Below are 13,800 nucleotides of genomic sequence, written 5' to 3' on the forward strand. Positions count from 1 at the left end.
TTTTCTAACAACAGTTTTTCAGCTAAAAGCTGCTGTTCGGAAAAGCTGTTACCAAACAGTTCTTCACCTGCTTTTCAGCAAAAAACTGCTGTTGCTGTTTGCGACAGCAACAACCCCAAACAGCACCTTACTCAACTCCAATTTTGACGTGGCGAGCTATTATTGGGTTGATTACACTACAGCGGTGTCATCAAACAAAAGAGTGAGTCACAAAACGAGTCGAGTAGCAACACAGATCGATCCCTCATCTTCCTCATCACAAAATTAGGGTTTTGATTAAAGAAGCCCCAATCTTCAAAAAATGAGACTGATCTTATGGCGCGCCATACTTCTATCAATTCATCTATTCAACGTCGTCGTTTCATCCGATCAGATCTTCCCAGCTCATACAGGTCCCCCCTTTAGTGTTTCTGTTATTCGTAAATAAATTTATGTGTGTGTGTGTGTGTATATGTATATGCTTTCTTGTTTGATTATTCTCGTGGTTTTCGAATTTACATTTTCAATTATATCAGTATGTTTGGTTTGTTTAGGTTTTCCTCAAGTGAGTTATCTTTTTAATGGCTTGTTTAGCAATAGGTGAAACTCACTTTGTTATAACAAGTTTAAAAAAACTGGATTTTCAGGTGGATCATTTAGTCGTAGCTCCCGCGAACCAAATTACGGAATTGAGTTTCATTCTCCAGACTTACCTTTTCATCCTGTAAGTACTATGCTTATAACGTGTATGCAAGCAAATGTTCGATTGAAGCATTGTTGTTGTTGCTAGTAATTAGTGAATGGTGTAGATCTTATATGATTATCAGTTTTTAATTTCAATGTTAGTTTCCGTTTTTGCGTAAATTCCATGTGCAAGTTGTATATGTTAATGATTTCTACACAATAGGTTAATGTAGTCGTATTCGTATACCTTCCATGACATATTTGTGCACGAATGCAAGAAGCTGTTTCTATAATGCAGTCAAGTACAATAAGTCTTTGATGAACTAAATTTATGTCTTTTTTTTTTTGATTAGATAGGGTATCAACAAGTTACTTTGTGAATATCGATTTAGTGTATATAGAAGAGTTTTTCACATAGGAATATGCCTCTCATACACACACGGACACAAATATTAGTATTATTCTGTAAATTGAAAGTTACGCTATATTGCTATAACGGAATGCACATACACAATATTATTTTTTATCATCCTACAATAGATAGTGCTGACATCAAGATGAGCTCTGCACTGATCATGCTTGACTCTTTAAAGATAGACGAACTCTCACTCTTTACTTTGTAGCCTGATGACCGATTGATTGTCGTCGTGCGTACAAAAAAATGTAGAATTGTAAAACCAATCCTAAGGTACTATGCTTTTTACCTTTTCGTACTCAGTGCCAGTTTTAGAGTTAAAGTTGTTCTCAACTGCCTAGTGATCACGCAAAAGATGTTATAAGCACATGCCTCTAAAGTCGCAAATCGAGCTGGCAGCACTTCTAGCACATAATTATACTTGTGTTAACTCACATAACTTTTTTATTTAGCAATATGATTTTCGGTATACTTTATGTTTTTCAGGATGATGATCAGGAATCTGTGATCATGCCCGGAAAAGATGGGCAGAAATTTATATGTTTCTTGCCTAAAGTGGAGAAATCGAAGAGTGAAAAGCCAATTAGTCAGCAGAACACTAGTAGTGTAATTGTGGGGACTGAGAAGCGCTTAAAACCAAAGACGCCAGATGAGCTTCTTGAAGTTTTGAAGGACCGATGTTTTATCAGAGTTAGGATTAACTTGAAACTTGTCTTATATTTGTAAATTTTTCAAAAAATATATTAGATTTACGAAATTGTAGAAACAGATGGACTCCGTTCTAAGGAAAAAGAATAGACACAATTGAGATGTTTGGAATCAAAACAAAAGTCTAAGTTTATTTGTTGCATTGTTATTATTATTTTCTTGATAATTTCTTTTGTTGCAGCAAGAGGGGTGGTGGTCCTATGAATTTTGTTATCAAAAGAAGTTGAGGCAGATACATTTAGAGGATGACAAGGTAGCAACTGATACGACCATATTTTTATTAGTTCATTATATGCAATTAGTCTCATATTTATTTAGAATGTGTCTAATTTCGTTATCAAAAGAAGTTGAGGCAGATACATTTAGAGGATGACAAGGTAGCAACTGATACGACCATATTTTTATTAGTTCATTATATGCAATTAGTCTCATATTTATTTAGAATGTGTCTCATGGCGTATGCATGGGTTGGTAGGCTTACTTCATTGTGCTTAGGAACTATATACCAACATGGCAATTGTAGTTTCTGCAACTTCTGAGAAGTATTGATCATCAAACTCATCACGCATTGGTTCAAATGTATTACAAAAGTGCCTCGAATTAGTCACAAATTTAAAATTTTGTATCAAGTTAATTGTTGAAAAATAAAAAATTTAGATCATCTTAATCATTGACAGATAGTCTCCTTGATACAAAATTTCAAAGTAGTGACTAAGTTGCTCACTTTTGCAATAGGTGATTCACTTGGTACATTTGGAACAAATGAGTGATAACTTTGATAATTAACCCCATTTGAAAATCACCTTAAGAGTGTGTATTGTGATTTGGCTCTCCATGACTTCTTTGTATCTTAAAATTGTTTCTAGGTAGTTCAAGAGTTTGTTTTGGGTGTGTATGATGATGAAGCTACAGCTGCTTACAACCAAAATCTCTCTGACATTTCCACGCTGAAAGATCCTCGCTCCAAAGATGCATCACAAAGGTATAATGCCTTTATACAAGGATCAAGGATGTATTTGTTGGCATGCAATGAAAGCTAAAGAACTGTAGTCTTAAAGATATTTTCAAATGAAATTATTTGGTACTCAAACAGTTCTGGTACAGGTATCACGCTCATCAATACACAAATGGAACTATGTGTGATCTCACTAACCAACCTCGGGAGACGGAGGTATGACATTTTCTGTCTCATTTAATGATCACATTATCCGGATCTATATGACTTCAATATGTCTTATAGGTGAGATATGTTTGCTCTGAACCTAGAGCTATGATTAGCTCTATCACTGAGTTAGCCACTTGCAAGTATGCGCTCACAATCCAAGGCCCAATGTTATGCAAGCACCCGTAAGCCTCAATCTCTCTCTCTCTCTCTCTCTCTCTCTCTCTCAAATAATAAATGCAAACGTGTAACTGTTATAATGTGTGAATTTTCAATCTCTATGGTCCCTCGTAGAAAATGATGATAATAGATTTAAGTACTGATAGAACTTGGAAGATATAACCAGAGGGTGGGAGGAGGGGGTTGCATTTGTAATTGTATCACCTTCTTCTAATATATTAATTTGATATAATTTGTTTATGAAATATATCTCCAAAATATTAGAATCAGAATGATTTATCATTCAATCTGATTAAATCAATTTATAATATTAGTCTATTAGTTGGACAATTGTTGAAGTTGCAGTCAGAGTTGAATTATTTATATTTTCGTTATTGTACTTCTGTATGAAAATAGAATATTCAATATTGTTTTTTAATCACTCAGCTTTATATTATTTTTGGCAATTGCATCTGTATCGAAATTTTAACGAAACCAAACAATTGCATAATTATAGTGATTTTCTTGTTAATTTATGAAGGTTAAAAATATTTGTTTTGTGGAAGTGATTGGTAAGATCATTTACATCTAAAAATTACAAGGTTCAGATGTTTCCATAAAGACCCCTGCTTCTAAATCTATAGTTGTGATTACGACTTTACAGTTTGAGCAAAATGACTTCTTAGCAAAGTTTGGCTCTTGATTGAATAACTAAACACTGGTCTATTGTCATGATTTTCACTTGCTATTGTAAAAGTTGTCCACTGCAAATTAAAGGCCGTTTAGAATAGTATATAGAATTAGGTAGAAAGTAATAGGCCTTTGTGGTTTGTTTGGGAAATAAATATGGACTTGTTGATACTTGATAGTAATACTTAATTATCAAGAGTCGCCAGAAACAATCTACTTTGTACGAAAAAAATGTTAAAATCTTAGTTAGAACTCTTATTGTTTGTTGTTTTGGTATCTTTTTGTGAGCAACATGGTAAGAATACAAAGAGGAAAAAGAAATTATAGTATAATCCTAGGGGGAAAAAAGTCTTTAAGCATATGAATCTTGGAAAAAGGCAGGACAGAAGAAAAGGTAAATGAGTGGTATACATTTAAATACAGACAAGCAGGGCTTGAAGTTGCTTCCAATTAAATGACGACACTTATTAGGAGAACGACATAATAAGAATCACTATTTACTAAAATGCTAAGCTAAACAGTACTCCCTCCTTCCCAGAGAAGGATGGTAAAAAAAAATGTTGTTATGTAATTGTATGTACTGGCCCATGATGTTCTGTACTTGTAAACCTTTTCTATTTGCAGATTGTTTCAGGAGGAAAGACCGGTGTGGCATAATATTAACTGTAATCCACTTCCAAAAGATTACACAGAATCCAAAGTGGAGGAAGATAGTTATCAACCGGAGAAGATAACCATGGTCACAGACATATAATATTTGTAAAACTTACAAATTAGAGCTTACATTACAGGAGCATATGCGTAAAGAGGCTGTAGCAAATTTAATTGCTTTGTACTCCACATGGGGTTAGTGTCTGCGTTGTTACTGCAGTAGTTGATTTTTCGCTCATTATCACTTCAACATGGTTGGGGACAAGATAATTCATCAGTCCTATAAAGCTTATACAAGGCTAAACCCTAATGTAGTTCGTGTATATAAAAATTATACAGCTGCACAATCGAGAACTCCAAGAGTTGTATAAGACGGTCATATGATGCAGCGACAGTCTAGATTGTAACTTTCTTAATATGATGTTTGAACCTTTTTGTTGTATTTTCTTTCGCGGCTATAATTGTTCAAGCGTTCAGATTGTCTAGTATTTAGATATATTATCATCAGTTTTGTGTAGCTTTGTCCAGTAGTTATAAGTCATTGTTTTTTTATTTGACGAACTTTTTTACTTATCTATGTATCTGAACAACACTTAAATCTGACAATGAACAGAAAGAAAACTGGCAATGAACAAGATTGTATATAATAATGGGAAAAATGTTCTTCAATACGTATTTAGATAACTTAACTAAATATCTAATACAATAATTTAATTAAAATTCCTTATACTTACATAGTTCATCTAAATACCGACTATTTTTTAGTTTTGTCGGGAACCTATCATAAATTTCATTATCAAACCTTATGATTTTTATTTTATATATTATAACTCAAAATAGAAAAATATCAAAAAAAAACTTATTAAACAGTTATCTAATCTCTACAACGTCGTTTTTTTTACCGACACTTTTTCTGACTAACACAACAATTTTTAACACCCTTAGTACTAATATGAACGGTAACAACATAATAGCAGTAATAATAATATTGGATAGAGGAAAATTGTCATGAAAATAGTAGTAACAAGTTTGGATTTTCCACCAAGGAGTATTATAAGTTTAGCTCCAACTTATATACAATTGCTCATGAAACTTATATACTAGTAGATTACATGTAATAATATTCTTCATCTAACTTTTGAATCTTATAAAGCATACTCCAGCAAGTCTAGCGAAAAATCTGGGCAGATTTACAGCTTTTTGTACAAGACAACCAGCATGAAATCAATCCCATAACACCTGCTTCCCTAGGCAGAGTACCATCCCCTTCTCTTCTTTGCATGACTCTGAGAAACTCTTCTGCACTTAAACTTCCATCATGGTTTACATCGAACACATGAAATATCACGTCGACTACATTGTTGCTCAGCTGAATGCCGCAGACCTGGTACACAGTAAACAAGCATCTTAATAATTATGTTAATATTTTTGAAAAATAATACAACTTTTTGGAAATTATCAGTTTATTTAACGTGAGTGAATAAAAGATAGATTTCCGAGGATAAAATAAGTGGGGCGGAGGGAGTAGTTCGTTCTGGTATATTGTGGTATGCCTTGAATGTGAATATACCTGATCAGCAGCTCTTTGAAAATCTGCCTTGGTGAGCAGTTCATTCGCCTTCCCAAAGCTGGAAATTGCCATAGACAAGGGGCGGAGTCTTTTACGTAGCTCTGCATAGTTCTTGAATTCTTCGAATGTGATGTGGATATCCCTCATACGTGGTTCGTCCTCTAGTTGATCCACAATTTTGAGGAATTTATCGATGTGTTTCATGTCAGCAGAAGCAACCATTGACAGTGCAAAATCTTTGGCTGATATGGCTTTCCTTGACTTGTGATCATAATGTTTGAACTCTAATTGCAGTATCTGCAAGTGAAAAAAGGGTCATTATCCAAACTAAATAAACACATTTTGCATATCAACATTTATAAATTACCAATGCTTGCTTACTTCTTCGTGCAAGTCTTCCAGGAATTTCACGAATCTTCCATGTTCAAGGCAGGCCTTACCATCTTTGCCGAAAAAGTACTCAAGAAGGCCTCCTTCCTCTACAGAACCCGAAACTTTTAGTCCTTGACGCTTTCCATCCCTGTGCCTAGAGGCCTGTCTATTTTGGGACCTCATTATGTTCATCACTTTCCTGAATTCATCCTTATCGATCTCTCTGTGTCAGATGTGCAAAATAACAAACATTTTATACGTGTACAAACAAGATCATTCATTTAATCATTAGAGTTTTGGAAAAGGTTTAGGTTTTCTGGTAAAGAAAGGCCTACCCGTTATTGTCGAGATCAAACATTTTAAATGCCACAGAAAAGCTTGATTCGGGTATGCTTAGGAGTGTCACGAAGAAGATGTACCTGTCACGGAAGTAGGTAACTGAGTTCAAGAGCTAATTTCATAAGGCCGGACGTTCGGTCTTGGAATTCACCAGTTTTTTCATGAAGTGTCTAAATGCAAGTAAGAAATGCAAATCGAAAAGAATGTAGGCACTCACTCTGCAAAAGATATTAGTCCATCATTATTAGTATCAAAAAGCATGAAGAACTCGGACGGAGCACACTGTAAGTCTCCAGGAGACCACTCCCCTTTCAAACTTCCCACTCTTACACGAGTGTCTCCAGTAGGAGGAAATACTGGAACAACTGCCCGCATCAGGTCAGCTGGTGTCATAAACACTTCTCCGTCAGGGGCTCGGTATGATGCAAAGTACTCGAACACCTGATGAAGACAAACACAAGAATAGTTTAGGAACATATGATGAGCCTATGATCATCGATACATATCAATAATAACGAAGTCACTTGCCTTTTCAGGAGGACTCTGCATTCTAATGCGCTTTTCATACTTGAAGAAAACCTTTTTTCTGTATGAATCTGTAATTGAAAGAATAGTAGTACTAAGCATCATAAATAGAGATCCAGTAACTATATGGACAATGAGAACAAGCACAAACTACAATGTAGAACAAGAATTTAAGAGTCCCCTTGCTTTGACAGAATATTGAACCAAATGACTCAGAGACCTATATGCATGTTATCATAACAGTTTCATCCCTTCACAAATGACACGAAATTTGCTTTCTCCTAAATATTACACTCCCCCTCAATCATACATTGCAACAACAACATATACCAATTCTACTCTAAAACCGAGCTCTTACACCATGTTAAGTAATCAGTTCATCCAAAACTGGAGGAAGGCCTGATCTTATGCTACACCAAACATTATTCCACATTCGGACTCTCTAGTGAGTTTCAAACATCACAATATAGAAAATATTCATATCAGGTTATTGAATCATGTTGCAGAAGTCAAATTAGATATGCATGCATATTACCTCCAAACAAGAACATTGGTTTCTTGACAGCTGCATCAGCATACTGCTGTTGAGAATCATCAGCATAGGCTATACAAGAATTAGAGCTAGACCCGACGACAACTCCCAAACACACTGATCTAAGAAACCATGAAAAATAACTACATTTCACATCATTACTCTTGTCATTGCCACTGTATTTGTACCTGTTATTCCAGCCACCACCACCACAAAGATTAGACAATGAAACTAATGGTGCACTACTATTTTTATTGGCCTGGTTAAAGAAGGGACGGTAAGTTTTTCTGGAAAAGGTAAATATGATTGATGATCTGGGTTTTCTCAGCACTGCCCAAGAACTATGCATACTCACAATCTATAGTTTTTATTTGTGAAAATTCTTTCTGTTTCTTTATTTCACACCCCTTTTAAGTACTTCACATTGTGTGGAGCATGTGTCAAGAACATTGATAATAATAAGAGGCTGTGCAGAGTTTTAGGAAGCTAGAAACAGGGAGGAAAGGTTATTACTGCTATTATCACTGCGGTTACAACAATGTTGTAGTTTGACTGTATTTATTCGGCACCCATATTTATTAAGTTTCTTGTTCTCCATTTTATTCTCTTGATTTAAATATTTATCAAAGCTAGCGTATTTTTTAAATATGGTGGATGGGGGACCGGACCGCTAGTTTCCGTCAAGAAAACACAGTTCAGTTCGCAGCAGAGAAACAACAAATTCTTCCACCAAAATATAGAACCATTTTCATGCATAAAATCTTCATAAATAACCTCTTGAGCCGATTCTTGAAGCCTCTGCAAATTGAATAGTACCTCAAATCTGGCTACTAGCTACTGCATCATGCATGTCTTCCTGTAGGATAAAATCACATCAGGTGTATGTTGAACGAACCTAATAAAATCACATCAAACTAAAAAAATGTCAAAATGTTTGGATGACGTAATTTATAGATTATTTAAGTGTTTAGATTATTTTATTTAAAATGTTTGATAATTTAAAGATATAGAGGTTTAGTAATTAATAAATTTTACTTAATATATTTGATTATATTAAAATAAATTTTGTATAAAAGACACATTTGTTCTATCTCTGCATATACTCCCTCCATTCCAAAATAATAGTCGTTTTGACTTTGTGCACGAATTTTGAGGTGTCAAAAAAGCATATTTTTACACATTATTTTTAAAAATTTCTTTTTCTGAATAAAAATAGAGATGTTAAATTTTTATTCAGAAAAAGAAAATTTCAAAAATAATGTGTGGAAGTATATTTTTTTTACACCTCAAAATACGTGCACAAAGTCAAAGCGACTATTATTTTGGAATGGAGGGAGTATCTATTTGAAGACACATTTGTGTGCAACTCATTTCTTTCCAATTTTCAAATATAAATCAGTGTAATCAACCTAAACTATCTCCCTATATAAGTATGGAAATTTTTCTCATTCAATATTTCCAAAATAATGTAAACTAAATTAGTAAAAATATATTCCACTGATCTCTTGATGGTTAGAATCAAGATAATCTTTTATTAATTAGGTAGATGATTTTGGGAAATCAGATTTTATTATGAGAATTATTTCTGACACAGCTTGCTTCCTTTGGATACCCCTCGTCCTCGAATTGACAAATTACATAACTGTTCCATGAAATTTGCAATCAATAACTTTAACTTTATATCACAATGTACAATCTCAACAACTAATTTGACAACAATTAGGAGTAACTTAAATAAAATCACATCAGGTGTATGTTGAACGAACCTAATAAAATCACATCAGAACTAATAAAATGTCAAAATGTTTGGATGACGTAATTTATAGATTATTTAAGTGTTTAGATTATTTTATTTAAAATGTTTGATGATTTAAAGATACAGAGGTTTAGTAATTAATAAATTTTACTTAATATGTTTGATTATATTAAAATAAAATTTGTATAAAAAAAACACATTTGTTCTATCTCTGCATATATCTATTTGAAGATTTCTTTCGAATTTTCAAATTTAAATCAGTGTCATCAACCTAGAATATCTCCCTATTTAAGTATGGAGAATTTTCACATTCAATATTTCCAAAATAGTAGTATAAGCTAAATTAGTCAAAATATATTTCACTGATCTCTCGATGGTAATTGGTAACAGTAATCTTTAATTAGGCGGGAAATCAGATTTATCATGAGGATTATTTTTGACTCAGCTTGCTACCTTCGGAATTCGGATGCCCTCATCCTCGAATTGACAGAAATTAGTTCCATGAAATTTGCAATCAATAACTTTTAACTTTATCACAATGTACAATCTCAACAACTAATTTTGACAACAATTACGAGTAACTTAAATTTAGCATGGTCGCATGCATTAATATATCAGCTACCTGCCCTCCATTGACGTCTCCATTAACGTAAAATTCCTCCTTTGTCAAACTTATTTACTTGCCCCTCACCTTATTTTTATTCATCATCGCTTTCTTGGCCTGGGGTTTGTTAAAATCCTGATTCCGTCGTTGTCTATAAATTATCCGTTCTTCACTCGCTAGCAAACCATAGTACCGCAATGGACTGGTACTCGTGGCTTTCAGAAACCGCGCTAGACCCATTACACACATACAAATACGGTCGCCTGTTCACCAACAACCAGCTCCGAGCAGAGGATGTGATCCGATTCGACCATGATTTTCTTCAAAGTCTAGGCATTTCCGTAGCCAAACACCGGCTCGAGATACTTAAACTTCGTGATAAGAAAGTTGAGAAAGACAGCAGAAAATTGAGCATTGCTTTGGCAATTAGGAAAACAAAGAGTTTGTTGGGTAAATATTGGACTAGGCCGAGAATGGCACTCTTGGAGCAGCTGAAGCCTTGGACATCACAGTGGAGGAAAAAAGATGCACGGGTGTATGATAACAAGAGGCGCATTATGAAATCAGGGCCAATGGAAAGAACAAATGGAGATACGTGTGTACTGAAAAATAAGAGTGGTAGTAAATCAGGGCCTGTGGATTGGAAAGTGCAGGAAAGATTGATGTCTTCAAGTTGGAATTCTCCATCACCAGTGTGTGTCCCGAGTCCAGTGCGCGACACGAAGACCTTCAATGAATCTGGAGTTGGGGGTAAATGGAGTATGAGTCCCAGGTTTGAGAGTGATCAGTACAAAAACAAGGATACAGTGAGCCATAATGAACTTCACTCGATATGGTCCTTGATGTTTGAAGATATCAAGCCTACCTAAATAAGTGCTCCTTTTTCTTTCTTTCTTTTTATCTATTTTGGTTTGCAGATGTTTTAAGATATGCTTTGAATTTTATTAAAAGTTGTTTGCGATTAAAAATGTATATGAAATATATACAGAAGAGGCGTGCACTAGAACCAGAAGCCTTTAAATTTGATGAACCATTTACAGAAACTTATTAGCCCTTCTCATCTTTCTCAAATTCATTTGTCTTTGTCATATCATACTGAGTTTTTGACGAAATCAAGCCATGCAGAGAAAAATTGTAACAAAATGAAGCCTAAAACCAGAGGGTATCTACCCAATGGATGCCATTGCTAGCATTTTTGGATATTGATTAGCCTCAGACATGAAGCTTTCATTTATGTTTCCAGCCTGAGAATTCAATGTGCCATAAAAAAAAAAAAAAAAGAGTGTAATTAGGCTACAACTAGTATAGTTAATATTGACATTGGATCTTACCAAGTTTTGCTCCCCCATTGAAGTAGTCATAAATACTCTTTTAGGTGCTTACATATATACATAATTCTGTGCTATCATTCTATCAAACCTTGTTATAATGGTTTAATCTGCAAAAATGATTCTTAGTAGTAAATTACTAAATTAAATAGGAGAGATGCCCGACAAGAAGGAATTCCCTCACTCCAGCACTATACGAACATGTAATGCCAACTGCACCAGCTGCAGCACCATTGTGAGCCCCCAACACGAAAACTAAACTGCACCGGCTGCAGCACCATTGTGAGCCTCCAACACGAAAACTAAGTTATAAGGGTCAAGTTCAGCAGCTCTTTCATGTTGAAGGCTTAAACAATTATTTTGTACTGTGCTCTATCCAAATGCATTACATATGATGGGTTACCCTCACTCATATTTTTATAAATTAGAAGAGGACCACAATATTTGAACTACTTTTAGGGCAGGAATTTAAACTTTTTTCTTAAGAAGATGTACACATATATACTAATATCTGGGTTTAGAAGAGGACATCGCTCTGTGAATTTACCTTCCCCTGTGGCCTCAATGACAATACGAGGTCTCGTGTTATTTTCTTATTTGTCAAATTATATTCAATATAATTTCATAGTTTCATTGCTGCGGGTGACATTACTGCTCTATCAATGTTATCAAAACCCCAGTTCTTCTGAACCCACCTCAACAACTCCCAGAAAGAAAAACCTCTGTATTGAAATTCTTTTACAGCATTGAGGATCATATTAAGGCTTACTCGATTGATACTCATGCAGAATCCGTTAGGCCTCAGTTGACACCACCCTATGTTTGTTTTGCACACATTACTGCTTCTAATGGGCTTGTTTCCCTGCCAATTCTTCAGATGCTTATTTTTATTCATGGAAACCATCGATCAAGTGGTTCAAGACACTTCCTAAACCTCAGAAACATTTTGGTTACGAACAACTTGGTTCCTGATTAGGTTTTAATTTAATTTCCAGTGTCAACAAAATTCTTAGGATCGCGATTCCAAGAGAATTTTCAATTTTGTGTTCCCTCTATATTTGAAGTGGAATTGTATTCATCAGATATTGATTCTTGAAAGGAGATAAATAAATGTTCATTGTAACATAGTAGGAAGTTCAGAGTTGTCAGATGTTTAAAATTACTGCTCATATATTCCATATCTAAGGTATTGTATGTAGAATATAGACATGGGCTACTGTCATTCGATTTGCAGAATGAGCTTTGAAGTGTAAGAATTTCCTTCTTCTATGTGGCAAGAAAGAAACTTGAATATTTTGGATTTTGCAGGTTCTCTTGCAATGATCATCAACTCTGAGGCTCATAAAATCTGGACTTGGGCCGTTTGGGAATGCTATTGCAGACAGCAAGATCAGCTTTTTATCAGTCGCACATAGTTATGTGCAAATCGTTATTTAGGCACTGGAATATTTGCTGCGGTCATAAATTTTTTGAATACATCTTCTATGACTACAGAAAGAAAGTGACTAAGAAGTTCCAGCTTCACTTAGATAAATGTCGGTTGTGGCATATACTGAGAGCCTTGCTGCACTTGGAGGGTTAAGCAACTAAACTGAAGTGAAGTTATCAACGTATTATTTAGAAACAAAGCATATAATGTTGCACATGTGATGTTCATCAGCTTCTGAATTGTAGTTATCATAATTCAGTGTGGGCACAACACACATACTTACTATGAACCCACAGTCTTTATTCAGTCAAAGTAGTTGACCAAGTGAATTGAGCTAAATTAGTTCATTGTTACATATTTTCAATAGCAAGTTTATGACGCGGTGAATGATACGTTTAGAAGTTTTATGCAGTCTACTTGTTCACGCTTTCTGAATTTCTTGAGAATAATGCTTTTCACCAATAAGATTACAATGTGTAACTTGCCTTTCCTCCGCTGTTGATTAGTTTCCCTCCCTGCTTGTATGCAGAGCCAGATGTTTTGAATTGCCAATAGTAGGTTGCTACATTTTCGGATATGTGACCTCCAACATCGGTTAGACAAAGAGTATTTGCGCCTCCTATAAGTATAATCGAATAAGTAATGTATACTAAATTACTAGCATTTTTAGACCAGTCTATCAGGATTTCGTAATTTCGTAGAAGCAACTGTTAATAGTAGTCGTGTTTTAAAATAAAATGCAGGTGGTATGTCAAACTCATTAGCCTTGGATAAATATGGTATGCATCATCTAAAAATGAAATACATGACCAATAAACATGTCTCGTATAAATTGCAGTCTTGCAGGCAGGACTGCAGGAGTATATGATTCTTCTATGTAAAGTGAGCGGCAGGCAG

The 13,800-nt window shown here is 34.7% G+C and overlaps 3 protein-coding genes across 3 annotated transcripts; 2 read left to right on the forward strand and 1 right to left on the reverse strand.

Moving 5' to 3' along the window:
- Positions 1 to 102: 102 nt before the first annotated feature.
- On the forward strand, positions 103 to 4,890 carry LOC108215453 (protein OS-9 homolog). Its single transcript, XM_017387961.2, has 8 exons — positions 103 to 392; positions 627 to 703; positions 1,565 to 1,768; positions 1,968 to 2,039; positions 2,653 to 2,768; positions 2,891 to 2,957; positions 3,027 to 3,133; positions 4,422 to 4,890. Exons 1-8 carry the CDS (start codon positions 302 to 304, stop codon positions 4,549 to 4,551), a joined length of 864 nt encoding a protein of 287 aa, XP_017243450.1. The 5' UTR covers positions 103 to 301; the 3' UTR covers positions 4,552 to 4,890.
- A 531-nt stretch (positions 4,891 to 5,421) lies between these two features.
- On the reverse strand, positions 5,422 to 8,260 carry LOC108211254 (calcium uptake protein, mitochondrial). The gene is made up of 7 exons (XM_017382804.2): positions 7,790 to 8,260; positions 7,258 to 7,325; positions 6,947 to 7,170; positions 6,726 to 6,809; positions 6,400 to 6,613; positions 6,019 to 6,315; positions 5,422 to 5,832 (listed from the first exon to the last, which is right to left on the reverse strand). The coding sequence occupies exons 1-7, from the start codon at positions 8,133 to 8,135 to the stop codon at positions 5,617 to 5,619; spliced, it is 1,449 nt and encodes a 482-aa protein (XP_017238293.1). The 5' UTR covers positions 8,136 to 8,260; the 3' UTR covers positions 5,422 to 5,616.
- A 2,083-nt stretch (positions 8,261 to 10,343) lies between these two features.
- LOC108211256 (uncharacterized) lies at positions 10,344 to 11,015 on the forward strand. The gene has a single exon (XM_017382805.2). It carries the CDS (start codon positions 10,344 to 10,346, stop codon positions 11,013 to 11,015), a length of 672 nt encoding a protein of 223 aa, XP_017238294.1.
- Positions 11,016 to 13,800: the final 2,785 nt, after the last annotated feature.

The sequence above is a fragment of the Daucus carota genome, chromosome 3 (assembly GCF_001625215.2).
Source record: "Daucus carota subsp. sativus chromosome 3, DH1 v3.0, whole genome shotgun sequence".
Taxonomy (NCBI): domain Eukaryota; kingdom Viridiplantae; phylum Streptophyta; class Magnoliopsida; order Apiales; family Apiaceae; genus Daucus; species Daucus carota.

Coding starts and splice junctions, on each gene's coding strand:
- LOC108215453 (XM_017387961.2), top strand. CDS start 302: ATGAGACTGATCTTATGGCGCGCCATACTTCTATCAATTCATCTATTC. Junction 393..626: donor GATCTTCCCAGCTCATACAG/GTCCCCCCTTTA, acceptor CTGGATTTTCAG/GTGGATCATTTAGTCGTAGC. Junction 1,769..1,967: donor AGGACCGATGTTTTATCAGA/GTTAGGATTAAC, acceptor CTTTTGTTGCAG/CAAGAGGGGTGGTGGTCCTA.
- LOC108211256 (XM_017382805.2), top strand. CDS start 10,344: ATGGACTGGTACTCGTGGCTTTCAGAAACCGCGCTAGACCCATTACAC.
- LOC108211254 (XM_017382804.2), bottom strand. CDS start 8,135: ATGCATAGTTCTTGGGCAGTGCTGAGAAAACCCAGATCATCAATCATA. Junction 7,171..7,257: donor TGCAGAGTCCTCCTGAAAAG/GCAAGTGACTTC, acceptor TGTCTTCATCAG/GTGTTCGAGTACTTTGCATC. Junction 6,614..6,725: donor TTTGATCTCGACAATAACGG/GTAGGCCTTTCT, acceptor CATCTGACACAG/AGAGATCGATAAGGATGAAT.